At 43.2% G+C, this 27,888-nt stretch overlaps 2 protein-coding genes across 20 annotated transcripts in view; one reads left to right on the top strand and one right to left on the bottom strand.

Moving 5' to 3' along the window:
- LOC101155065 (enhancer of polycomb homolog 1) overlaps positions 1–7,805 on the bottom strand; it is a 31,320-nt gene extending 23,515 nt beyond the window's left edge. For 2 of the 3 annotated variants that reach the window (XR_013652290.1, XM_023950070.2), the window contains exon 1: positions 3,289–3,766. Coding sequence is in view for 1 of the 3 variants with exons in the window: in XM_023950070.2 (XP_023805838.1) it covers positions 3,289–3,441 (153 nt within the window). In the remaining 2 variants the exon portion in view is untranslated. Of the gene's footprint in view, positions 1–3,288; positions 3,767–6,686; positions 6,752–7,509 lie in introns of those variants that run through there. The other variant, XM_023950074.2, reaches the window with a different exon arrangement.
- Positions 7,806–11,770: 3,965 nt separating this feature from the next.
- On the top strand, positions 11,771–26,684 carry LOC105356719 (uncharacterized). 17 transcript variants are annotated; one of them, XR_013652274.1, is made up of 12 exons: positions 11,771–13,085; positions 13,227–13,298; positions 15,120–15,296; positions 15,373–15,460; positions 15,576–16,173; positions 16,246–16,390; positions 16,473–16,555; positions 16,681–16,755; positions 16,839–19,304; positions 20,552–20,689; positions 21,106–21,235; positions 26,011–26,684. XR_013652274.1 is itself a non-coding variant. In XM_078938692.1 (11 exons), exons 2-7 carry the CDS (start codon positions 12,958–12,960, stop codon positions 15,749–15,751), a joined length of 546 nt encoding a protein of 181 aa, XP_078794818.1. In that variant the 5' UTR covers positions 11,771–12,028; positions 12,400–12,957; the 3' UTR covers positions 15,752–16,173; positions 16,246–16,390; positions 16,473–16,555; positions 16,681–16,755; positions 16,839–17,428. The 17 variants fall into 17 exon arrangements, 2 of the variants coding, with proteins under 2 accessions (XP_078794818.1, XP_078794819.1); XR_013652282.1 differs by lacking the exons at positions 21,106–21,235; positions 26,011–26,684 and having other exon boundaries at positions 11,771–12,028; positions 12,400–12,460; positions 12,980–13,085; positions 20,552–21,099; XR_013652284.1 differs by lacking the exons at positions 21,106–21,235; positions 26,011–26,684 and having other exon boundaries at positions 11,771–12,028; positions 12,400–12,460; positions 12,964–13,085; positions 20,552–21,099.
- The last annotated feature ends 1,204 nt before the right edge of the window (positions 26,685–27,888 follow it).

Here is a 27,888-nt window from a genome sequence, read left to right as displayed (position 1 = left end):
TGTGAAAAAGGTCTATAGTCGGATTAGAACCCAACCGTGTACATGGGCCCAGAAAAATGTTTTCAGAATATAAAAACGTTCACTAAGGTCACACTTTCCGTCGGAATAAATCATTCGCACATGCGCAGTAGGGTTTGAAACCCGGAAGGATATAAATGCCGCCGAGCTGCTTTTTTTTCCAACTTTATTGAATGTAACAATTCAATACAAAACGATGTTAAACAGCGCCGAGCGGCTATATACATTGACATGTCAGCTCGGTAAAATACGAGACGATCTTCTAAACGTGCTTTTAATAATGTTACGGTTATTATGAAACACCTGTTCGCTCATCATTTGAATTTTAATCCGTGTGGTCAGTGCTTTTTCTGAACGAAGCCAGGATTAGCAGTATGCTAACACGGGCTAACAACATTAGCTTTGGGTGGTGCTGCTTGTAAGAATAACATCAGACTTTATTTAGTCGGGACACGACTGGAAACACAAATCCATGTGATTGTTTGAACGATTTCTAAGGACTGAGCGACATTTCTGCTTTGAAGCTCAAACCGCTGTGTGTGCTGACGGTCCGAGCTGTGCTCAGACACACACTTTTAGACCCGGTTCTGAGTTCGGTTGCTTGTACCCCTAGAGCTGCGGGACGGATCGCAGTCTTAAATCTCCCACACATACCGCTCATGTACCCCCCCCTTCCCATCAAACACAAAGCTGTAAGTCCGCGCTCCGCCGGTCCACTTCACTAGTGAAGTGCGGGAGCGGACTACTTCTTTTCTATTTTGTTTGTTACTTTTTTGTTAAAGTCACTTCCCTCAGTTTATACTGGATCATCGCGAATTAGTCATTAGTTGGGAAATAAAATGAAGAAAGCATAAAAACGAGGCTGCACGGTGGCACAGTGGTTAGCGCTCTTGCTGTGGCCCCGGTTCAAGTCCCGGCTGGGGGACGTGAAAAACAGAACATCAGTGGGGGGCCTTTCTGTGTGGCGTTTGCATGTTCTCCCCGTGTAAGCGTGGGTTCTCTCCGGGGTCTCCGGCTTCCTCCCACCATCCAAAAACATGCTTCATAGGTTAATTGGCAACTCTAAATTGACCATAGGTGTGAATGCGGGAGTGAATGGGTGTGTGAGCGAGGACATTCTACCCTGCAACAAACTGGCGACTTGTTCAGGGTGTCCCCCCTGCCTTCGCCCACAAGTGGCCGGGATAGGCTCCGGCAGCCCCGTGACCCCGAAAGAGATAAAACGGTTAAGAAAATGAATGAATGAATAAAAACGAATAGCAGTTATATAAGAACGAAAAATGTAAAAATACCCCCCCCCCGACGATGTCATCGTCCATCCCGATGGTTGACAGCAAACATCGTCAACGGCCAATTTAAGGGACATCGCCCAACCCTACTGGACCATGCTAACTCCAGAAAAACACGCCCTCATGTGGGCTGCAGAACACCGCAGATTCAAACTGTGATGGAGGTGGAACGGCAACACTGTGGTGGAAACGCTGGTGCTCCACGACACGTGTGGTTTTCCACTGTGGCTGCAGACCACTCACCATGCATTCTGCCATTAAATAGTCTGACAAAGACCCTCCAACAGAGGTTACCATGGCAACTGAAGTGTGGTCGCCCGCTGAGGTTTTAACACATGCGGACTACAGGAAGAAAATGAAATCATGCAATTTGTACATAGTATTAAGGCCCACACCCCATTGATAATTCCCAAAGCAGTGCATGCAGGGAAATAAACCAGAGCCAAAGCCCTGACCAACATCCCATGAGTCAAAGCTGCTCTGCTCACACAGCTGCATTCAAAACGGCAACACACTGAATTAATCAGTACCAACACGAGCATATTTCTGAATGGTAGCCAACAGAACCCCACTATAATGTGCTCATCACTATAAAGGTACATGAGAGGATAAATATACCAGTAATCCAGACACCAGATCCTTTCTGCTGGAACAGATGTGCTCAGATAAAAGCAGAAACGCAGCCAAAAGAATCACAGAAAATCTACCAAAAATATCCAAAATCTAAAAAACACAATAATCATCGGGTGCAAACTCTAGTCTTGAGCTTTGTGCATCAATTGTTTGGATCTTTTAACAGATTCCAGTGAGAAAAACACTCATTACAAGCTGCTTCCTTCAACCAAACACCATGTGGGTTAAAGACAAACACCACATGCTAGCCAGCATTTGGAGATGCACGGGGTTAAAAGACAGAACTACGGATGAAGAACATGAAAATGAATTCATTCCAACAGCTGCTAAAGACGGACAGAAGTGTGTCAATTGAGCTCCGGCGTTTGTTCACTGCTGCCGGACAGGATGTGTGTCAGGGAGCCCGGCTCTCCCCTGTAGTAAAACTATCTCTTCTGGCGTGCTGTTACGTAACGCCTGTGTATGTTTACAGTTTACAGGGGGGGGGCAGGAGGATCCTGCTGACGTTGCAGCACCAGCACTTTACTGTCTGCTGCTGCAAGTCTGCCATGCCTTCATCCTACCTGCAGCTTCACTATGATGCTAGATGTGTCATCTCCTTCCTGCCCCAGTTAAATATAGAGCTGTTCATATAAAGTGTGATTGGAGGAGCCTGAAGTGTCCTGTTCCTATGTTGTTGTTAATGCATCAATTCACGTAACTTCCATAAAACAAAACAGTTTCCACATTCATCATTAAACTATATCACTGAGATACAAAAACATCTGCATTAAATGAAAGGATCGATCTCCAGAGAAGCTCTGATAAAAGTCTCATCGTTGGAGAGATCATCAGAGGTCAGGAGTTTCCCGCCAGAGCACACGCAGAGAAAACTCACGTTTGAAATCTGTCACGTGAACACAGCACTGCTGTCTACGTCAGAGCACATCTCCCCAGCAAAAATGACATTGCCGCACCTGCCGCGCGCCCAGGTGAGGGAGAGAAGCGCCCCCTGGCGGCCATTGTTTAAAAGCGCACGAGGCCCGTTGAGGCTCGCGCTGCCCAGAGAAAGTCAACAAAATGGTGGCGCTGACGACGATCACGTGACCTCTTTGTGCACTCGCGCGCCTATAACGGGACACTAAATGGTCAAAACGCGGATTCTTGATCAAATTCTGCCGCCGTGCAGCCTTACGGAGCCCCGAAAGCCGCGGCGGTTGAGCAAACTGCGATATTCACCGAGATCCGTCGTGTGCACAGAACGGCAGAAATGGCGGCCATTTCACAGAAGCTGCGCAGCAGCGGCGAGCCCGCCGACACTCATCCGCGGTTCACCGTCACAGACCCGGCGACAGGCGGGACAACATACCGATTCCTCCTCCTTCTCCATCCCCGTCGGCATCTGCGGAACCGCCCGGTTGATCGAAGCATATTCGTGCAGGTCCGGCAGATCCTCGCAGCGGAAGACGGGCAGGGGCTTACTAGCATCCAACGCCCGCGCCCGAAACGACAATTTGCTCATTTTTATAAGAGATGCAGCATAAATCTATTCGATCTGCTCGGAGTAACAGGGGGTCTGCTTCGAGTTCTCATGGAGAAATCTGTGGCGGTTATAGATCCAGTCGATGGAAGGCAGGCTCGGGTCCGTAGCAGCGCGAACAGAGCCGGGCAGGCCCGGGTCTCGCTCGCTCTCTATCGGTCTCTTTCGCTCCTGCGCTCCGCTGTTCCTCCCCGGTTCAGTGCGCCATGGCCAACATGGCGGACATTACAAACTCATGCAGCTCGCTGCGACCGGCCCAACCCCCGCTCGCGAACAGCCATTCCCACGCAGCTCCGCGCGCATGCGCGCTAGACGAGGCCTTGAGGTGCGAGGGAAGGGCGGGGGATAGAACCGCGAGGAGCCCAGGACGGATGCTGATGGCGGGACGGCACTTTCCCGCTCCGGGTCACCGTCACACCCGACCGCGCAGAGAACCGGGTCCAAGCAAAAGCTTTGAAGGCCGTTTCCAGTCCAGATGGGATTCATTTACAGCAATAAACGGATGTAAGCACACCAGCATTACAGAAGTCATTTCATATGACACCCAGCAGCCCTTCAACTATATTCTCCACAGAAAAAAACATTTGAACCACACAATGCTTGTAAAGATTTATTTACAGAGATCAGAGCAGCAGAAATAAACACAAGTCAAACATGGCCGTGCCGATTGTTGCACATCTTCTTTGAAACATCCATCCTTCCATTTAGCTGAAGACTGAGTGGGGTCAGAAATCCTCTGATGATGCTGAAACACTTTCATCTGTAGAGAATCGGTGAACTTGTGCTGTTCAGAAGGATCTCCACTATTGTTTAAATATATATATTGTTAACACGCATGCTTATAGCTGACAGTACTAAACATAACGTTTTAGGCAGCTATATTGTGGAATTAACGTGAAGCTTTGCAGCACTGATGAACACTGCATTAAAGCACAGGTTATTTATGCAGACGACATCTGAAGTACTGATGCTTCAATTAAAATACCTTCAAACTGTCATTCCAAAAGCTTAACCGATTTCAAAGAACTTGTAAGATTTGAATATTTAATCACAAACACCCCAAATTTAGAAACTAAGAAACCCCAAAACAGCTGCTGTGATAATAAAACATGGAAATGAGTCTGAATACTGGGATTCCTCTGCATGGATTAGATTGGAGCCTAGGGTTAGGGTACATTTCTTCCACTTCCCAAAAACCCCTGGATTCTGTGAGCTTTGGGTCAGACATGGGCGTAAAACTGGAGCAGCTCTTTGTGACGCAGGATGCATGTCTGGACGGCAGTGGTCCTGTGCACGCTGGCTGACGGAGGACCGACTCCAGCTGCAGCTTTCTCTCTGTAAACATCGCTCAAAGTCTGGAACGGATAGAAATCCTTGGTGTGGACTCTGCTGCTGGTCCACTTGAATCAACCCCACTTGTATGCAGCGCTCTGTGATCGACCAGCTTCTTCGTGTGTGTGTGTGTGTGTGTGTGCGTGTGTGTGCGCGTGCGTGTGGTCTGATGATGCAGACGCATGAACACATGACTGATCCACAATATTTTAATTCTTCATGCAGGTTTTTACCATCTGTAATTCATATAAGTGCGATCATTTTTTATACTCAAGTATTTTTATCTGATTTGAACTAAATGTAAAGTAGTTGCTTTACGTCATACTGCTTTAGGAAAACGCTGAAATATTAAAGAAGAGTTTTTCTGTCACAGACATTACCAATCAAATGATGAATCATGTTTCTATGTCTCTGTGGAAAATCCCTTTGACTGCTGAAAACAGAAAGAAATGACGTCTGTGAAGCAGACTGAAGATCAGGTTACCCTTCTCTGATGACTGTTGCAACAGTGCATTTAAATCACACTGTTCCATGGAAACAGTAATATCAATGTCCTTAAACATCTGTGTCCATGTCTGCAAAAAGCAAACATTATTCATGTTAGCTTCAAATACTTTAAAGTAAAATGATGAAAGACTCGGTGAACCAAAATACCAACACTAATGTAATCGAGTCATTTCCCACATTAGCCTTCATGGAGACGTTTTGATGAAGGGTGGGGGTTGTAACATTTCCTACAGCCTGGCAGCAGATTGGGATAAGTGTGTTTGTGAGTCGCACAAACAGGACAATCATCCAACTTAACACACTGCAAGAATGACACACTAGTGTGTTTCCTGACTGCACGGGGATGAACGGCTGCTCCAAACCTCACAGAGATCTGCAGAAAGGAAGGTTCTTGCTTTCAGTGTTTAGAACATATAATTGGACCATTTTCACATTAAAGGAGTGCAGACTGCAGACTAGAGCAACATTCAACCAATGCTGCAATATGAATGAATCATTTCCCTTTTCATAGAAGGAGAAAGCTTCTAACAACAATAGCTTTCTGTGAAAGAATGGAAGAAAAAAACGCCAAACTGTGAGTTTAAGACCAATTTCTGCATCTGTTCAACCAGCCCAACAGCAATCCCATCCCATAATCTCTTTCAACAGTCAGGCTGCAGCGAGGAGCGTGCACGTTTCACATGAACAGAGCCGACGGCTCCTTGTTCAGTCTGCAGGATTTGGGGGTCTGAAAAATGAGAAGGACACGCCTGTGCCTCACCTACTTCCCCCTTACGTGTTGTCCAAGTGTTCACTACTACCTGTCGCCATGACCGTAGAAAAATGTGAATGATAGTTTTTCTCTCACTGAGCGTCTACCTTCCTGCAGGTCACCTGAGTGACCCGTACCGGTTTGACCATCTTTCACCTGTAAGGACAGCAGGGCCTTCAGACGTCCAGAATCTATTTCCAGTCGGTCGACGCAACGATTTTACCACAAAAAGCTGGAAAACAGGTCCAGCTTTCAAAAAAACAACTTCTGTTGCATTTTCAAAACAATAATGGTATTTTCAATTTAAGCTGACATGCCTGCGCGATAACAGAGGTTAACACCCCGGATAACTCAGTCATCCATTTTCTCCATGTATGCTGAAAGTTTACGTTTGGAAGTCCAGAAACCTCATGACACAAAACATGAAGGAAGGAGAGGACACGGGGCCCGATTCTTTTTATTGCTGTCGTTGCCCCATGTCCAGAAACCACGGGGGACGGACCCGAGACGGTGTAACTGCCCACGCGCCGCAGACGGACCAGGGTAAACCAGGCGTAAGGCTCTACTGGTTGACCTTTTGTCTAGCACCACACACCTGGTAAACCCTGCATATGAGATGATTAAAGGAGTGAAAAACCTGGTTGGCTGCATTAAAGTCCAGCTGCTGGAGGCAGACGTCACCTGTGTGGGATCAGCAGAGGCCTGTTAAACAACGCAGAGACAAAACATCATGAGACTCTGTTTCCCATCTAAACCAAAAGCTGCATCCCTGATTAGCTTCATTTAAATGTACAGTTTATGACACACAGAAGTCAGAATGTAACAGTTTTTCTGTTAAATATACATTTGCTTTGTAACAAACTGGTCGTTTTTGAAATACCATCCATTTCTGTCCTTATTTACCCACAGCAATCAGGATTTCTGTCACACAACAGCAAGAATTACCACTAAAGTAAAGTCTGTTAGATATTATGAACACAATCATTTACATCAATAGAAGAATTATTGTTCTTTGACATGAAACCATCCATAGTTCATCCTTGGGTTTGGGTCATAACATGGTCTTTAGCACAAACTATCACTGAAAAAGTCATCGTGTCAGCATTTGGCTCGAATAAGTGACCTGGGTTATTTAAAGCTGACCTGGGCTAAAAGGTTTGGTTTGCTCCAGAACAACCAGAGGAGCTGCGCCAACGGCGTCCAGCCTCACAAAGCAGGAAACCCACGAAAAGGAGACAAAGTTCCAGAAACATCGGTTTTATTAGTCGGCTGGCTCTTTTGTTGGAGGCAAACAAAGCGGCTGTTTGCACAGCCGCCGCGGCTAGCTTAGCCCCATCCTCTGACCCTGCGCCATTTAGCCCACAGACGCACACGAACCGCGGACAGGCACGGTCCAAGCCGCCACCGGCACGTCGTTTAACGGACAGTAAACAAGCCGTTTCCGCAGGAGCTAAACTTACCTCCGGCTGGCGAAGCCCCAAAGGAGGCTGGGACCGACGCGAGGTCTGTTGGTTGTCATGCTAGCCCGGAGCTAACGCTAGCTAGCTTCCTTTAAAGACCGCTGAGGGGGGAGAAAGATCCCGGAAACGCTTAGAACGGAGCCACAAACGTCTGCGAAGGCGGCGTCTGGACTAAAAAGAGGCCAAACGTGTCGTTGGAGGTAGAAATAAAAAAAGCAGAAGAGCAGTTCCGGTGGGTAACTTCGACCAGAGGAGGAAAGGTCCAAACTGACCAGCAAACCTGTTTACAGGACAATTCTGATTGGATGACGGCTTCAACCAATCACAAGCCGACATTTCGAGCTGAGCTCGGCTGCCCCGCCCACTCAGCCACACCAATGAGGACAGAAATAAAGCATAAACATACTTTCACAGATAAACAAAGAGATCATTTTAATATGACATAATCTATTTTAGACATTTGCATTTATTTCTGCTGCCTTTGTGTTTGTTATCGTGTCTGGCTCCCAGAACCACCTCTGCTTCATGGTAGTGTTGTTGCAGGGCGGCTCCTGCTGGCTCCTCTGGTGCTCATCAGATGCTGCTGCATGCTGGAAACATGTGGAGTCTGTGACGCTTTGCTATGGCTTCCCTTTGATCGTCCACACGCTGCCAAACCCGCCCAGAGGCTGCAGCAGGATGCAGCAGGATGCAGCCTTTTCTGCGCTCTTCCAGCGAGGTGATCTGCATGCATATTCACACAACTCACTGCAGTTGCACATAGTCAATATAATGACATATACACAGATCTTCAAGAAACACAACCAGAGTTTGTTGCTTCTGTTGTCAAACTCTTCTTCTGCAGTAAGTGGAGGTAAATTCTTCCAAATAGACAGTTTCCAGTCTGATCATCTAGAGGGCAGTGGAGACCCGTGAAAGGACTTGTGGGTCTGTGGGAATTACCATGCATGCTGCAGACTGCTCACCTCACCATCTCCTTCCTTCTGAGGCTGAAGCTGCACAACTGAGCCAGTCATAAACATGTGTGCTCTTGCATATGGCTTACAAAATATAAAACAATATGTAATTAGTTTTTACGTCTTCTTTTCTAAAGAGCAAATGTTTCCCACAAGCAGCAGAGACGTGATGAGAAGGGGAGTATGTGTGCAGAGGGACTCTGGAGGAGAGTTAGTCAGGCATCAACGTTCGTTTGCTCCCCTGAAAAACAATTTGGGCCATCTGCCGACAGCAGTTCCCATGAAGGATGTTGCTTCATTGTTCCTCACAGCAGGGGCTGAAATTGAAAAGTAGATCACCTTTCACAGCAGCTATCAGTGCAGTCATATTTTAGAGTGACAACTGTCACCACAGAACGTTTGTAAATGTCTTTCTGTGACAGAAAAGTGTCCTTTTTCCACACATTCAGTGAAATATCTTCTGTTCTGATACACGTTTGCTGTCCTTCTGCCACGTTTTTCCCCTTCAACGTGTCACCTTGATGGGGTGTCGCTGCAGCGGCATCACCACATCCAGCATTCAGCCTCTGACAGAAGCATTTGTTTGGCCAGGGCTCACCCTCTTCCTAGGTCTCTGCTCCAGATCTCTCTGGAAGCGGCCAAACTCCCTCCAGTCATGATGCTGCTCAGCAGTTTCCATAGCAGCGAGGGATTCACGCCCAGCATATCAACAGCCCTGCAGAGCGCGGCGGTAATCAAGATTACATCCAGACTTGATGGGCACCCTTGACAAAGAAAGTCCCGGCTCTTGGACAGAAAGATGGAGCAGCATCTGCTCAGACTCATCGTGGACATGTCACTTTTAAATCACCCACAGGTTCTGGACAGAAGGTTAGAGGATGAGCTGACATTACCAGGAGATATTACACTGGGCGCCTCATAAAGAAGCATTCTCCCAGAAAAACGGCCACATTAAGGAGCTTTAGCCTGTAAAAAAAAAAAGAAAAAAAAATCAATGATGCTGTTGAAACTGACAGGATCTGCTGCCACTGTAAGACACACAAAGCAGGGATGGTGTTTCCGGCACCTGAATGCTCTCCAGAGAAAAAACCGCTGTTCCACAGACACTATTTTATAACATCAGTCAGACTCGATGAGGGTTCTCAGTCATCCAAGTCAGTGGCTCCCATCCACCGGTACCGGTCTGTAGGACCGTTCAAGAACCGGGCCGCAGTTTATTTATTCTATGGTTGTGAAAGAAGTTTTATTTTGAAAAACTACTGAATTTTCTCAACCGCATCAGTCTCATTCATGATGCATGTCAAGTCTCTTAGTAGTGTGTGGAACATCCATCCACTACTTTCTTGAAGCAGCCGCTAAATGCAAACCTCCAAGCTAGCAGAGTTCACAAAAAACAAACGTATTTGGAAAGTTTCTATTGGCAGAGAAAAGGAAACAGAAGAAGAAACTTCCACTTCAAAATAAAAGCTGCATTTAGCAGGAGTCTTTACTCCAAATATGGGTTTATGGTGACAGTTGTCCCCACAGACCATAATAATAATGCAGAACATTCAGCAACTGTCTAATGTTACGAGGATGCTGCTAATAAAGTTGTCCAAACAGTGGATTCATGTGTATGACTTTATTTAGAAAATACCCGTGTTAGTGGCAGTTTTTTCTATTTATCCATCGCACCTCAAAAGTCGGCGTTTGATTTGTAGCTTCCACTCTGACAGTTATGGGTTAAATTTAAAATATATGTCATATTTCAATGCATGAAATCTAGAGAACAAAGAAAGTTTGAAGCAACTGCAGATATTTTAAAACGTGGTCGCACACTTCAGCGTCCATCCATGAACATGTAGCCTGACAGTAAACCGATCCGAGGCCTGAAAAAGGTCAGGCAGCAGCGATTAAGGTGATGTTCTCTATAAGTTTAGTCACGCCATCTGGACTTCTGTCTTCTTCTTGTCTTCATCAGCATCGATGAAGCCACTTGTATTAGTGAAATCCTAATAGCAATCATCACCTGGGATTTAGTGTTTGTGAGACCCAACGTGCAGCTTTGACCTTTTGTTAGAACGTGCAGCCTTTACATTCTGAGCTTTATTGAGGCTAACATCCCCAGAAGTCCTCGTCTGGATGCAGGAACCAGCTGCAACAAGCCTCCGGTTGAATTCCCCACCAACTCAATGACTGCATGCAGATGGACATGACGGCCCAACGGGCTCTGGTTCATGGTTTCTGTGTTTTTCTGGAAGAACTCCCCGAGTCTGTCTTCAGTTGTTGACAGAAGTTTTTGTTCCCTTAATGTTTGACAATAATCCCACCTATGGTTAGTTTGGACCCAATATTCAGCCTGTGAGGATCCTCACATTTGTGCAGCAGGATTTTCTGCATCCTCTGCACTGACCTCGTCATGTTTGCAGCTTTTAAAGAGTCTGTGACTGAAAGTGGTAAAAACTTCCAAAAACTGACTTTGCTCAGAGTTGTTGGTCCCAGCAGCCGAGCGGAGAGCAGCAGCTCTCAGGCTGAAACCTGGAAGCACTTGTTAAGAGAAGTAGAAGTTCTTCAGAGGCATTCCCTCTTGCCCCCACAAATCTGTTTACCCTGAGACTCCAAGCCCCCCCCCCGCAAAGTCCTGACCCTCACTCTTGCTGTTCCTTGGGAAAGAAGTATTGAGTTGTTGCTGAAATGAAAAGGACCCCCACCACCTTCTTGTTTACCTGCAGCCCTCAGTCCTGACAGACGAAGAGGCAGAATTCTGCGATGGTGGGAGTTAACTCCCATGCCCCCCTTCTCCCGGTCACATTAAAGGAAGCCTTCTTCTTTTTGCCTGAGCGGCGTCCTCCTCCTCCTCCTCCTCCTAGGAAACCTGCTCTTTGAGCTACAGGCTGCTCCATGCGGCGCGTTTCATTGTACCGTCTCCACAGCTTCAGGAGGGTCTGTGGGACCTCGTCCTTTCAGGCATGAACGCTTCCATGAGGGGCTCAGCGGGGGCTCGCCCCTCCATCCAGCTTAATAATAGCCCTTGACGACGCACGCTGGGATGCAGTAATGGTTGAATAAAAGAAGATCACCTAGAAGGGAGGTGAGATTCCGTTGAGCACATTATAACGCTCCACTAACGAGCTGCTCATAATCAGCATTACCGCCACCTTAGCGGTAAATGGTCACACGCCAGGAGCGGCTCTCATTCACGCCGCCAGGAGCCAGGCGCCGCTGCTCCACATCTGGATGATCAGCCATCCAGACAGAAAGCCCCCGTTCCCCTGTTGGCCTTTGGTTCTGACAGCGTGAAGTATGGGCGATGTGATACAACCCAGTCTCATCCTAAAATGTGTAGTAGCTACATTTGTCCACATGAAAATGCGTGAGAGTTTTACAAAAACGCCCCCTAAACTGTGAGGCGGATACGTTTCATTTTTCTATTCATTTTCTACAAGTCTTCTCAGGATCACGTGACTTTGGAGGTTTGGCCTGCCGTGAGCAAAAAACATGGCGGATGCACGTTCATTTTTCGGTGGAATATCCCATAAAACAAGATATTTTGAGGACTAATTTTTATTTTGACAACATTTCTAGTGAGAAATATACCATTTTCTTTTAAAATGTGCTTTCATGTTGGACATACAGTTTGTAGTTTGCTTGTTTCGTTCAACTTTTTCTCCCAAAGGCTCTGTGTTACGTTGGAGAAACACGTTAACTTTCATTCATATCTGCAGACGTGCGCGTGGGTCACGTGACTTATATGTTTCTCTTTTTTTCCGCAGAAAATTGTAAAATATGAGTGAATATGGACTGATTTATTTTTGAAAACATTTCTAGCAGTATATATCCCCTTTATTTTCATAATATCCATTCATTGCAGACATGCAGTTCGTAGTTTGTTTGTTACGTTCAACTTTTCCTCAAGGATCTGAACGCGTCTGATCTTTTCCATAAATATATGCAGGCTGACGTGGGTCACGTGACGTGCCTTTCTCTTTTTTTCCTGTGGAAAATCTCGTAAAAAGGTACGTTGCGATTTATTAATTTCTTTTATTTACATTTCTAGGGACCCGTGTATAGGTTTTCTCGTTCCGTGTTGCTGTTGCGGCGATTAGGCTTTGATTGACATGTGACAACAAACCGGAAAAATGTTGAGTTCAGGGACTGACCAAAGAGTTCTTTAAATTGATTTTTCTGCATTTTAATTTATTTACACTACGAGTCTAATGGTGTGTGATAAAAAAAACCTATAAATATTATGATAAATGAGATGAAACAATTATTTTGATGGAGTTTATAAAATATTAGCATCTATTATATTCTTTTTTCTTTAACTGTCAATTTTTTTGACGTATCTCATATATTATAGTATTACAATGAAGTGCTCTAATTTATCTGTTAAAAAAGGTTTCATCACTGTTTCCTGTAGTAATTCTCAATAAAGTTTTAAATAGGATATATTAAATAGGATATATTATCTAAAGTAATCAGGCTTTTAAGCCTTCAATTTGCCCCAATTGACATGAAGTGCGCATTTCGAAAAGCCAGTGAACGCAGCGTCATACGGGCACCCCCACCCCACTCCCCCGGAAACCCCCGGATGAACCCGCAGGAAGGCGCGCGGCTGAAGAACTCTTGGACAGCTGGAAGGTGGGCGATGCTTTGAACTTTTCTCTGTAGAAATGTAATGTTTAGATTTGGGAAACCAGAGATGGGTTTTTAGTAAAAACGTGTTGGCTGTTTAGGATTAACGTTGAATGACGAGGCGTTTTTCCATCTTAAATTTAAAAGGCCGCAGCATCACGGTGAAGGCCTCTTCTGTATAGAGGACGGGGGCGGAAACGTCACGTGGTCTCCGCAGAGGTAAGTTTCCTTTTGGGTCATTTAGCCAGAAACGGGGGTCTGCAGCCCTTTAAACAGCTAAGAGCCTTTCTAATGTCTCACTGTGCAGAACTCAGTAGGACACACAAGGTGTCTCTTCAGCGTTTAGAAAATCAAACACTCATTTGCATTTATGTTATTTTGGAAACTGGATAACTACTGGGGTTTACAAAGGCTTTTTTTTACACATTGTAGATTTTATGTTGTTAGTACATCTCAGCCAGTATTTCTTTAAAGGCCTATATCATGCAATATCAACTTTTTAAAATTTTAAAGTGTATTATAATGTTAATTCCTCACAAAACTTAATCCACAGCAGTATTTTGATCCATTCACGCATCTCTCAACATTCCTCTGAAACCCTCTGAGCACCAGCCCCTCCCAATTCACAATAAGAGGGTCCTCACATTGTGACGTCATCATAAGTGAGGAGCAGCCTCTTCCAGGAAGAGCCTGTGCAGCTAAACCGCCTCCAGGCTAACAGACACCCCCACTTCCTCAATGGAGCTAGCGGTGATCAGCAAAATGCTTTCATTACACAATATGCACATCCATCTTTGCAAAAGTTTGGATGGAAGAAACGCAGAAACGCTGCCGACGCCGACTCTAGGTTGATGTCATGAAATAGGCGACACCCACAAGAAGAGAAAGGCGGAGCCTCAGAGATCGAGGAAATAGTTTATTCTAAATGGCTAGCATGGTGTAGGCCCTCTAAATTGTGCGTATTGACCTCAAATTGATTTTTTGTGGTACGTTGTCAGGTTTAAAAAAATTGGTCATAAATGCTGGAATTTCTTAAAATATTGTGCATTACCGCTTGATAGATTATTGAAGCATTATGGGTACTGTAGTCAGGAGCCTGGCACAGTAATACTTTGCTTCAACTGTTGAGTAGATCACCAAGTTGAGTAAAGTTTGACTTATCTGACTGTTTTGTTTTGCGTGATGCACTGTGTCGTCTGAAAAATAGGATATTTGTTTGAATTAAAAACATTTTTATTTTTTGTCGGAGAACCGCAAAGGAGGGGTCAAGGAGCCACTTGTGGCTGTGGAGCCTCAGGCTGCAGACCCCTGGTCTAAACAATTATGGCTGATTTGGCTGACCACATTTATTTATCCTAGCGTTGTCAACAAAGTTAAAGAGCCGCTCCAATGGAAGTCACGTTTTTAAGATCAAACATTTTTCTCATTATTGAGAACATTAACAAAAATATAAACATATACAGAATAATATAAGATTAAAACTGTTTCTGAGTATTTATTCAAATCTCGATGGATCAGGAGAAGATGAAACTCATTGTCTCAAAAAGCTCTTAGTTGTGACGCTCTAACTGCCATGAATGGGCCAAAGTCTCTACTCCGCTCCAATTCTGATGCATCCACTTGCAGACAAAAACCAGTAGATCCATTAATGTCCTGAGTTCCCTTGTCTGAGCTGGTATCTGGCTCAAAAGTGTACACATGGATAGCTCCAATGTTGCTCATTGATTTTTTTTTTTTGCTATGCTAATGTCGGCTAGGGCTTGTGAGGTGCTATAAGCTAGCGGGAGAGAGAATCAACAAACGGTTTATGGGAAATTAGCAGAGGCAAACATCTGCACCACAGCTCTGAGGTGAAATTCTTATGAGCTGCTGTGCTGCAGAAAAATGTCTTTAAAAACAAAATGATCGTAATTAAAAAAAACACTGGGAACGATTTTATAATAGCTAAAAATTCTGTTAGAAAGTCTGATTCCTGATTCTTGTATGTGTGTATGTATATACATAAAAGAACCTCGTGTTTTTTTCCCTTTCCTCTTTCAGACGGGTCAGTTATTTGGAGACAACATGCACAAATAGTTCCTGGACTGATTTTCTGCTAACTTTGAGATGGAGAGGCTGTCAGGTTCATCTGTTTCAGTGTCCTGCATGCTCTCCCTCCATACTGGCTGTAGCAGTGGATGGAACTTGCAAAATGTACTGTTTTGAGAGCCAACTGGGGTGTGTAAAAAATTTTTCCACCTACATTTTTGATGGTATAAATGTTTTTCTTATGTAAACTTTTCTGTTCTTTTAGGCTCAGTGGTTATTTTGAAGATGCGTTTCTGACCAAAAACACTGTGGAGACCTCCTTTGTGAACTGCATTCATGGGGCAATAGAACATGTAAAGCTATTTTAATGTCTTCTTCCTTAAGAAAATGAACACGCCTGCCTATATGTCTTAATGTATTTTGTGTCATATCATCATGTTTATGTACAATATTCATTTGTTTTGATAGAATCCTGGAGATGTGGAGCAGGAAAGTTTGTGGCAGCACCAGAGTCCTCCAACAAGTCTTCTGGCAAAGTAAATGAGGAAGGATCGCAGTCTGCCATCGTGGAGTTTTGCTGAAAGGACTGAACACGTTCCATCCATGCATCCATCTTCTTCCATTCATCCAGAACCAGGTTGTGAGGGCAGCAGTCTTAGCAAAGATGCCCAGACTTCCCTCTCCTCCAGCTCCTCTTGGGGGACCCCGGGGCCAGCTGAGAGACGTAGTCTCCCCAGCGTGTCCTGGGTCTTCCTTAGGGCCTCTGCCCAGTGAAACATGCATGGAACCCCCCCCCAGGGAGGCGTCCTCCTCTGGATGTAGAGTGGAAGCGGCTCCACTCAGAGCTCTCTCCAGGTGAGCGAGCTTCCTGAACCTGTTCCGTTGAGATATTTTCATGAACCCCTTCTATTTGCAGAAACGGCTTTCTCCACAGACCTTGCAGTTCTTCTGCTCTGATGTAGTCTACGAGTTCTGATTGCATTTGGAGAAGGTTGGTTTTCCGTGTCCTGAGAGGCAGGACCTGTTGAACATGTGTCCTTTTCAAGTTCACTCTTGGATGTGTGAGGTAATAATTATCAACGGCTTATTTCTCATTATTCCTGTTGGAGTTTTTTTCTAATCCCTTATGTTTCAAAAGTTTGCAAACATACATTTTGGTTGAAATGATGAGGATCCGAGGATGAAATCAAGAAGGGACAACTTCAGGGAAAGGGACTGAACCGACTGAACAGCTTCCTCTCTTCAGCAGACACATCTTCCGAGTACATATGTGTCAAAAACTGGTAAATACTCATTGAAGATGCATCCTTTTTGTGTAATTTGTTTTCTCAGTTTAATACATTTTGATCCTTTCATTCTGCACAGACATCCTCGCCGTTCAGGCCGGTGGCTGGAACAAGCGGAAGTCAGAAAAGCTGGAGCAGACGTTACCAGAATGATACCTCCAGGTAAAGACTGTGGTAATGTTGTAGATAAATGTTGGCTTGTTTCTTTCATGTTACTCTCATGCTGTTGATGTGGAATATCTCTTGATTTCTTCAGTATTATTAATACATTAATCTCTTCCCACAAGGACCAATCAAAATGACCCAGAGAAAAATACTGAAGGGCTTTGTCTGAGCATCAGGAAAACAAGAATCAGCATATGGTAAAAATCTTTTGTAACCCTTGTGCTATCTTAGATGACCCCCCCCCCCCTTCCATTGAGGTGTTCTCCCTACCATGACAAAGGTGGATAAAGGTGAAAAGATTTCATGTAATCCATGGACACCAGTGAAGATCACAAATCATTGAAGAAAAAAGGTTCAGAGCACTGTCTAGTGGGTCTAGATGACCCAACTCCCAATGGTAAAGTGCCTAGGATAGCACAAGGGTTACACTTTCTAAAGTTGTTGCATAACTGATCAAGCATGATGTGATGGATTGCAGGTTATGGTGCCATGGTAAAGAACTAAAGGCTCTAGGATGTCATGCTGCTGACCAGACTGTGGTTGGTGAAGTCCAGCAGCAGTGCGGGTCCTTGAAGTGTGGTTGAAGAGCTCTTCTCCCAGCTTTTGGAAGGTTCTGCCCCGCAAAGCCAGGAGGTTTCTCTTTGTGATCTGCATGGATGTCCAGGGCTTGTGGCATTTATGTGTTTTCCTCTTCATTTCATTCTCAGGCAGCACAGAGGCCTTGATGGAGAGAGAACATGAGGGACTAATTGTCTGCTGAGGAGGAGACTTTCTGCAGTTCAAGCCCCAGCTCCACCCCTAAAAAAGGCTTATAAGAAGGAAAACCTCATTTCAACTTTGTACCAATAAATAAATGACTTTTAATTGAAATGAGAGATTTTTTTTCTGCACCGCACCAATGAAGGTTTTTTCAACCTAAATTTCAACAATTACATTATTTTTTTAACCTCCGTTCAAGTTTCTACAACACTAGCTAAACATTTCAGTGCTCACACCTGTGCTGAAGACACTTCTCATTTTATCTCAAACGTTTGGCCTTTGATTTGTATGTCCAACACCTTAGAATGAAACACTGACCTATTAAACTCATATAATGTGCTATGCATCTCCAAATCCTTTGTCAGGGTACAGACTACATTTTAATTGAGCAAGACTGAAGTAAAATGTAGCAAAATGACAATGAGTTATCTTAAATTAGGGGTAAATGACATGAGAAATTAAGAATATTAGAAGTGTGGAGTGATATGTGTATCAGTATGTTAGCTGCAGGAAGGGGGCTGTCCTTGACACGTCCCTTTACTCAGACAGGATGACAGGTAGGAAAGGGGGTAGCCGATGATCTGCTCCAGTATCTTCAGCACTGAAGCTTCTGCTGCTCTTCTTCAGTTTGATCTGAGAGCCAGACCATGATGCAGTTGGACTGGCTGAGCGGTAGGTTGCCAGCAGCTTCAGACGTGCTGATGTGCCTTGTTGATAACGTCCTGGATGTTAGGAAACCAAGTTAGATCAGCTGAGATGGGGATGCCCAGGAAAGGGAAGCTGTGAACCCTCCTCTATGCCTACTAAAGTCCAAGATGACTTTCATGGTCTTTTATTTGCCGATCAGCCTTACACTATACAGTTTCCGCACTTGTCTACAAAGTTCACCTCAGTGACCTTTCATAAGTCTTTGTTATTGGCAAGTTAATTACTTATATCCAAGACATGGAGATGTGGGTCCAGTATGAGCAGGATTTGGGAAATGGCAGTTGCCAAGAACTCACATGAAGTTTCAAGGTTTTTGCCTTTATTTGGAGGAAAAAAAGTTGTTGTCCTTTGTTTGTTGTGCAGAATTGCAAACCTAGAAAGAAATCAACTTGAAAGAATTTATATAAATGTATTTGCCCTTCTTTTGACCCTTCTACATCATGAATATTTGGTGGCTGTTGCTTGGCGACTGTGAGATCTCTCCATAGGATTGACATGGGCTGGGCCTCTCAATGACCTTGATATGATTGTTCTTCAGCCATTCCTTGGTTGCCTTGGCTGTAAGTTCTAGGTCACTAACCTGTTGGAAGACCCATCCATGACTGATTTGAAGGGTCCTGACTTAAGGAGGGTAGGAAGTTCTCACTCAAGATTTTCCATTAATGGCTCCATCAACGTGGTGACGTAGCTCTGTGCAGAAAAATAGCCACAAAGCATAATGCTTCCACCTCCATGTTTGACAGTGGGGAAGCTGTTCTTGGGGTCATAGGTAGCAATTCTCTTCCTCCAAACCCAATGGTTGAGTCGATGCCAAAGAGCTCAGTTTTGAGCCAAACATTCCATTATGCAGAATAAAATGATAAAGCAAACCCTATTTTTCAGTGTGTGATTTTCATTTTTTCATAAATCTTAGGACAATTTAGATGATAAAAGTAACAAATATATGAAAACAGTATAATACAGTAAATATGTAAATATTTGATGTGATGAACAATGTTTATCTGATTTAGACCCAACATGAAATATTTTTTGACACACACAAATCAAGTTGTGTTATCTAATGCTCGTAATTTAGACACAAATGATAGAAATGTTAGGTTTATATGCCAAAGAGGCCATGTGAAAATTTTAGTGCAAATACGCATGCGTGCGCGCCGTGCACATAAAGCCACCCCACCCCCACGTGTCCGCGCGCCGGTCGGTGGGTGTTGGGCGTCAATAAAGGTAATCTGGTTGTCGCGCTTTCTGCATCTCTGCGCGAGCTAAAGAAGTCTCAAAGGTAAGAAATGTAAACACAAGAGGCATTAATGAAAATACTTTATGATCATCTGAAAGTATTTTCATCTGACAGATGAATGCAGCTGTTGTTGTTATTACTGTGTGACGGAGGAGCGGTGCTGAAAAATACGGCCTCCATCGAGAGACTGAACGTAACACGACTGCAGGGTACTATGATCATCATAGAAACATGTATTAATTATTTGTTTCGACTGTATAGTTATTGTGGTCGAGCAGAGGAAGGGAGGTTTGTGAGAATCGGGGTTACATTAGCTAATGATTATGGCAGCGCTCGCGCCACCGCCGGTTTCCCGGCAAAAAAAGGAACAGTAATTTCCTGATATATTAAAGTGTTATGATTGACCTATTTAGGGGTTTTCTCCAAATTTACACAAAAAACGTTGTAACAACGATCATCTGGACTTGGTTTTGTAAATATTTTAAAACAGTCTCTGTCTCAGAGACCTGGACTGACTGACTCCTCCCCCTCACGTTCCAAACAGGAAGTACAAGGAGCCAAAATCCTATAGACTTCTAAAGAGAAACAAACAGCTGTCAGTCAGCCATTCTATGGGTCAGATTAACCATTCTTGTTGTGATACCCTTTTAAACAGGTTTTTGCTAATTCCAGTTATTTGTTTTACAAAACTGTTTCTTTATCACAAGTTATTCAAATTATAGACTGACCAACAGATGCCTCAGTAATAGCATGTGCCACCTTGAATGTTTGTTTGACAAATTCCACCAAGCTCACTTTCAGTGGAAGCAGTGTGGACTTTCAACAGCTTACTCCTGATTGGCGACAGTAGTTGCCATAGAAACGTTGACTCAGATCAATCACTGTCAACTGGCTCCAACGTGGTGACGTCGTTATCACAGAGAAACGACGACAGAATTGACTTTGTTATGAGGATCTGGAAGTAAATGGGTGACGTCACACTCGCTCAAACCTTTTCTCTGATCCAGTCAAACTGCTTTTTTACCAGTTTTATTCCAGAAATCATTTTTGGATAAGAGGAAAGACATCTTCAGCTCAAAACCAAGTCTTCATGACCTTTTTTTATAACTTTTCTTTTTAAAATTCAGAACTAATAACCTGCACATTCTTACAAAACTGTTAGACTTCAATTGCTACCTTAATTTAATTGTAAAACTAACAACCATTGTCATTAATATGGCAATATTTTCCCCAAATCTTATCAGAATGGGGAACTGGAGACATAAAAATTCTGCTTTTCCTATTTTCAGCTGACTCTGCCACGAGGCTCGACAACTTCTTGCATCAACTGTGATCGCTGTGGCCGCCAAAACATCCAAATGTAAGGCGGGCTACAAAGATTTCAGGCCAAAAGAGAACGCCTCACATGTGATGAAGTGTCTGTATTGGTATGTATTTACCATCTGTGACTCAGAGTCATTAACCAATTGTCGATCTGTTCACAGTGTTATATGATAATTTAAATTTTGACGATGACGATACAAAAATTGCTGCCAAACCTGCCAAAAAGTCCCGCCTCTTACCACACACATGTTGTGCCCCCTAAGTTGCCCTAAGTTCCCTGATCAAGCACAAACGTGCTTTGCCTGGATGAAGGCCTTGTATCAGGTATACTGGTAATAATAATTTTACATTCACCTCAGTCTGTTGTTTTAACTCATTATTCATGGAAGCTTGATGACATGACTTCAATGTGCATGAACTCTAGTTTAATTAGAAACTTTCATTTGTGAACCGTCAGCAGATCTGGTCATGTCTCACCAAAACAACCACACTAATCATTTCATCATTTTCATCCATTAAGGTTGGAAAAACCAGCAGCCTTCCAGTGCTTCAGCCGTCCAACCATCAACCGTTTCAGACATCCATCCTCTCACCACTTCAGCCCCACAGCCGTCCACCAGTGTGCCAACTTCTGACATTTTACTATCCTGGTACAATCTTATTTTTCTGCACAGTTAGCAAAAATGATGTGTTTTTTAGATATTCCTGTGTTTTTTTATCCTCAACAAATGTTTCTCCAAAGAAATATGAAAATACAGAATTATTCATCTGGTGGTTATTTTTACACTTTTCCTCAAATCTTTAATAAGAAAGAAATAATTCAGTTCAAGTTTACTTGTGCTTTTCTTTTTAATGGGCATTACAGTTGATATAAAACATATAACATGCAATTAAAATGTTTTGTAGTTAAAAACATTTTACACACTATTAAAAGATTCTATAAAATATTATTTAAAAAGAATCCTTTCCAAGAAAATGTTGACTACCGTATATCTTCCCATAGTAGCCCTGGCGTTTATTCCATCACAGACAGAACAGTGATGGTTAATGGGTTTATTTTGCAGCAAAATATCATCAAAAAATGCAGACAAACACCAGCAGATGAACATTTCAGGATTTATTCAAACGATGAGAACATTGGATTGTGTTCTGATCAGCACTGGCTGTTGACGTTTCTTTTCTCCTTGAAGCATCAGCCTCCGTATCAAAAATCATGTTGGTTGTCATGAGGATCTCTTTCCTGGAGACACGCCCACCTTTCCGTCTTTGTGCAATAATTCATGTTCAAACCAGTTCTTCTAAGTTGTCGCTTTTCTTTGCATTTCCACCAGTAAAAAGTAATACGACAAAATACTTGCAGAATTTGTAAAGATTTGGATTTTGTATTATTAATTTGCCTTTTTTAGTCTTTTATTATAAAATAACTATGCATTATTACTTTATTTTAACTAACACATTTATCTTAGTTTACAGTAGTCCTCTTAAACATCTCTTAAACAAGTTTACACTTTTCATCTTTCAGAATGCAGCCGTGTGATTGGAGGAAAAGATTAATATGCAATAAGGACATTTAAAGAAAAAAGGAGCAGTTTTTATTTTACATTATTACTATTTTAAAGTAGAACTCTAACGTATATAAATGCTTTTTTATTAATTTGTTTGGCATATTTACTGTGTTAGAGTTCTGATGATTGTTTTGAGTGGTAAACGTTTTTATTTTATTTATGAAACCCAGATGGAGTTAATGGAGTGCTAGTCATGTTTTATGTTGTATATATTATTAATGAATTTATTTATTTATTTTGAAGTGCCTAATTGCAAGTAAAGAAGGCGGGGTTATGGTTAAAATACGTACGGACAATCCAGCAACGTGCCTCTTCAACATGAATTTCCATCAGCTTTTTTGCTTGGTCGCAAATAAATAAGTCCAAATAATCTTCTTTCTCTTTCGGCTTTTCCCATCAGGGGTCGCCACAGCGAATCATCCTTTTCCACCTCACTCTATCATGGACATCTTCTACCCTAACATTAGCCAACTTCATGTCCTCTGTTAAGACATCCATGTATCTCCTCTTTGGCCGTCCTCTTGCCCTCCTGCCAGGCAGCTCCATCTCCAACATCCTTCTACCAATATATCCACTGTCCCTCCTCTGAACATGTCCAAACCATCTCAGTCTGGCTTCTCTGACTTTGTCGCTAACACAGGCAACATGAGCCGTCCCTCTGATGTACTCGTTCCTTATCCTGTCTAACCTGGTCACTCCTAAGGAGAACCTCAACATCTTCATCTCCGCTACCTCCATCTCAGCCTCTTGTCTCTGTCTCACTGCTACCGTCTCTAACCCATAGAGCAGAGCTGGTCTCACCACTGTCTTGTACACCTTTCCTTTGAGTCTTGCTGGCACTCTTCTGTCACACAACACTCCTGACACTTTCCTCCAACCGCTCCAACCTGCCTGCACTCGCCTCTTCACCTCTTTTCCACACTCCCCATCACACTGAACTGTTGACCCCAAGTACTTAAACTCCTGCACCTTCTTCACCTCAGTCCCCTGTAACCTAACGCTTCTACCTTGATCCCTCTCGTTCAGACACATGTATTCTGTCTTACTATGACTGACCTTCATACCTCTTCTTTCCAGAGCAAACCTCCACCTCTCTAGCTGTTCCTCCACCTGCTCTCTACTCTCACTGCAGATTACAATGTCATCCGCAAACATCATTGTCCAGGGAGATTCCTGTCTTACCTCGTCTGTCAGCCTGTCCATCAGCATAGCAAACAAAAAAGGACTCAAAGCTGATCCTTGGTGTAGTCCCACCTCCACCTTGAACTCCTCTGTCTGACCTACAGCACATCTCACCACCGTCATACTTCTCTCATACATGTCCTGAACTACTCTGACATACTTCTCTGCCACTCCAGACGACCTCATACAGTACCACAGCTCCTCCCTCGGCACCCTGTCATACGCCTTCTCTAAATCTACGAACACACAATGCAGCTCCTTCTGACCTTCTCTGTACTTTTCCATCAACATTCTCAAAGCAAAAATGGCATCAGTGGTGCTCTTACGGGGCATGAAACCATACTGCTGCTCACAGATCTCCACCTTCTTCCTAAGCCTGGCTTCCACTACTCTTTCCCACAGCTTCATTGTGTGGCTCATCAACTTTATTCCTCTATAGTTGCTGCAGTTCTGCGTGTCACCCTTGTTCTTAAAGATCGGGACCAGAACGCTTCTCCTCCATTCCTCAGGCATCTTCTCACTCTCTAAAATCCTATTGAACAACCTCGTTAGAAATTCCACTGCTGTCTCTCCTAGGCACTTCCATACCTCCACAGGTAGGTCATCAGGACCAACGGCCTTTCCGCTCTTCATCCTTTTCAGAGCCTTCCTAACCTCATCCTTTCCAATCTCTGCTACTTCCTGCTCCACAACAACCACATCTTCCTCCCTTCTTTCCCTGTCATTTTCCACGTTCATCAGCTCCTCAAAATACTCCTTCCATCTTTTCTGTACACTCTCCTGGGTTGTTAGCACCTTTCCATCTCTGTCCTTAATCACCCTTACCTGTTGCACGTCCTTCCCATCTCTGTCTCTCTGTCTGGCTAGCCTGAACAAGTCCTTCTCTCCTTCCTTTGTGTCTAACCTGTCATATAGCTCATCGTAAGCTTTCTGTTTGGCCTTTGCCACCTCTCTCTTCACTCTACGCTGCGCTTCCTTGTACTCCTGTCTACCTTCCTCAGTCCTTTCTACATCCCACTTCCTTTTAGCCAACCTCTTCCTCTGGACGCATTCCTGTACTTCCTCATTCCACCACCAAGTCTCTTTACCGTCTTTCCTCTTTCCAGATGACACACCTAGCACCTTCCTACCTGTTTCCCTGATAATCTCTGCTGTAGTTTCCCAGTCATCTGGAAGCTCATCCTGACCACCCAGGACCTGTCTCAACTTCTGCCTAAATTCCTTACAAGTTTCTTCATTCTGTAGCTTCCACCACTTGGTCTTCTTTTCTGTTTTCCCTCTCTTCTTCTTCCTGACCTCCAGAGTCATCTTACACACCACCATGCGGTGCTGTCTGGCTACACTCTCTCCTACCACCACTTTGCAGTCATTAACCTCTCTCAAATGACCTCGTCTACATAGGATGTAGTCCACCTGAGTACTCCTACCTCCACTTCTGTATGTCACTCTATGTTCCTCTCTCTTCTGGAAGTAAGTGTTGACTACAGCCATTTCCATCCTCTTCGCAAAGTCCACCACCATCTGTCCCTCCAGATTCCTTTCCTTCACACCAAACCTGCCCATCACCTCCTCATCACCTCTGTTGCCCTCACCAACATGGCCATTAAAGTCTGCTCCAATAACAACTCTCTCTCCTCTGGGGATACTCTCTATGACCTCATCCAACTCACTCCAGAATCTCTCCTTCACTTCTAACTCACAGCCAACCTGTGGCGCATACCCACTGACTACATTCACCATCACCCCTTCGATTTCTAACTTTAGGCTCATCATCCTGTCTGAGACTCTTTTCACCTCTAGAACACTGTTTACAAACTCCCCCTTCAGAATCACTCCTACCCCGTTTCTCTTCCTATCAACACCATGATAGAACAGTTTGTATCCTCCTCCAATACTACGGGCCTTGCTGCCCTTCCACCTTGTCTCCTGCACACACAGTACATCTACCTTCCTTCTCTCCATCATGTCTGCCAGCTCTCTGCCTTTCCCTGTCATTGTGCCAACGTTAAGAGTCCCTATTCTCAAACCTATGTTCCTGCCTTTTCCCTTCTCTCTCTGGCAACGGACCCTTCTGCCTCCCCTCTTTCTTCCACCAACAGTAGTCAAATTTCCACCGACACCCTGTAGGTTAACAGCATCGGTGGCGGTCGTTGTTAACCCGGGCCTCGACCGATCCGGTATGTCTAAAGTGTTGTGGATGATTCGCATGGTTATTTTGGCAATTTTTACGCCGGATGCCCTTCCTGACGCAACCCTCTCTATTTATCCGGGCTTGGGACCGGCACAGAGGCAACTGGCTTGCAACCCCCGTGGCTAGAAATAAGTCCAAATAATAATCAGCCTAATTTGTTTTTTTGTTTATTTAAAATTATATAAATATTTTCTAATTTTGTCAATAAAAGGTCAAAAGGGGTAGATGATGGATGCATGTCCAAGTTTTATTATTCATGTTCTACAAGTTGTTAGATATTGATTATTTGATGCTTTTGTGCTATGCGTTAAAAATCAATGTAATATTGTAATTATTCATAAATATTTGAATAATACTAATATTTCCTACAAAGGATAATTGACACTAATCAAATTAAAAACAGTCGCCCTGTAAGCACTGAGTGAACAAACTGTAGCCCATCGTCTTCCATCACTGTTTGATTGAACCTTCTCTACTTTTCTTGCAGGGGGGGGGTCATGGCCTCTACGCTGGATCCCAAAAAAGAGACAAAAAAACCCCGACCTCAACCCCCACTCTTAGTCAGACATGTTTATTTTTTTATTTACAATAATAAATAATATACTATGTACATTTATTTTGTTTTACTTTTTTATACTTAGTTTCCTTATTTCCTATAATATTTATTAGTAGTTGTTGTTTGTTGATGTTATGTCCTCTTTTAGCCTCTTTTATGTTAAAATAGACGTAAATGATCCAGATGCTGATATTCTAATATATAGACAGATTTATGAATGAATTATTCTCAACAGAAGTTCAACGCTATTGTGGTAGCAGTTTGACTGTTTTACTGCAATCTGTCGTGCCTCACCCACTGTCCATCCCATAAAAAAGAACAATTCTACATCATTAACCTTTTTTTATTTTTATTCATAAATACAAAGTTAGAAATCATACCCCCCCCCCCCCATTTTTCTAACTTTATCAATGAGTTCAAACAAAACATGAACACAATAAGAAACTCTGACAATAAGAAAGCATTTAAAACATTCAATCTCTGCGTCAGTTTCAATGTTTTTGTGAAAAATTTCATAATAATCCCCTGGTTTGTTTCTTTCTTGTTGCTGTTGGGAATTGTTGTTTTGAATTGTTACAGTCAATAAAGTTTGTATAAAAAAACAACTGCAATCTGTCATGCGACATGAGACCTGCAAAACAAAAAGTTTGCATTAGTAATGGAAACATTAATTTCTGTAAAAAAATAAAAACCTGTTTGTCACTGGGCCTATTTTTAGAACTTAACCTTCCCGATAAACGTGGGACCAATCACAAAACCAGTTTAGAGCCAAACGTCTTTTTTTAATTATACAGTGTATTTCTAAACTCAACTAGTTGATGTTGAAAAAATACGCTTGCATGGACGTTACGACAGAGTACATCGGTCCCTAGAAATGTTATTAAACCTAAATATTAAACCTCAGACGATCTTATTTTACGAGATTTTTCCACAGGAAAAAAAAAGAAACTCGCGTCACATGACCCACGTCAGCCCACAGATATGATGGAAAAGATCAGACATCGTACACAGCATTTAGACTTGTAGTGTGAATACTTTAACATGTAAAAGATTATTGAATAAAAAAAATCGCTAAGTAAATTTAGAGAACTCTCCAGTCTGTTCCTGAACAACATTCTTCCGGTTTGTTGTCACATGTCAATCAAAGCCTGATCAACACAGCATGAAACCTATACACGGGTCCGTAAATGTAAATAAAAATAATTAATAAATAGCAACGTACCTTTTCACGAGATCTTCTATATGAAAAAAGAGAAACTCACGTCACGTCACGTGACCCACGTCAGCCCGCATATATTTATGGAAAAGATCAGACGCTTCAGATCCTTGAGGAAAAGTTGAACGAAACAAACAAACTACGAACTGCATGTCTGCAATGAATGGATATTATGAAAATAAAGGGGATATATACTGCTAGAAATGTTTTCAAAAATAAATTAGTCCACAATCACTCCTATTTTATGGCATTTTCTGCGGAAAAAAGAGAAACATATTAGTCACGTGACCTACGCGCACGTCTGCAGATATGAATGAAAGTTAACGTGTTTCTCCAACGTAACACAGAGCCTTTGGGAGAAAAAGTTGAACGAAACAAGCAAACTACAAACTGTATGTCCAACATGAAAGCATATTTTAAAAGAAAATGGTATATTTCTCACTAGAAATGTTGTCAAAATAAAAATTAGTCCTCAAAATATCTTGTTTTATGGGATATTCCACCGAAAAATGAACGTGCATCCGCCATGTTTTTTGCTCACGGCAGGCCAAACCTCCAAAGTCACGTGATCCTGAGAAGGCTAGAAGAAAATG

Source organism: Oryzias latipes, chromosome 20, assembly GCF_053564925.1.
Source record: "Oryzias latipes strain Hd-rR chromosome 20, Olatipes_Hd-rR_3.1".
Taxonomy (NCBI): domain Eukaryota; kingdom Metazoa; phylum Chordata; class Actinopteri; order Beloniformes; family Adrianichthyidae; genus Oryzias; species Oryzias latipes.
This window is presented reverse-complemented; position numbering and strand designations above follow the sequence as displayed.

Excerpts from the sequence above, each read along its gene's own strand:
- LOC105356719 (XM_078938692.1), top strand. The coding sequence starts at position 12,958 with ATGAAGTGCGCATTTCGAAAAGCCAGTGAACGCAGCGTCATACGGGCA. Across the intron at positions 13,299-15,119 it reads GTCACGTGGTCTCCGCAGAG|ACGGGTCAGTTATTTGGAGA; the intron begins GTAAGTTTCCTT and ends TTCCTCTTTCAG. Across the intron at positions 15,297-15,372 it reads TGTTTTGAGAGCCAACTGGG|GCTCAGTGGTTATTTTGAAG; the intron begins GTGTGTAAAAAA and ends CTGTTCTTTTAG.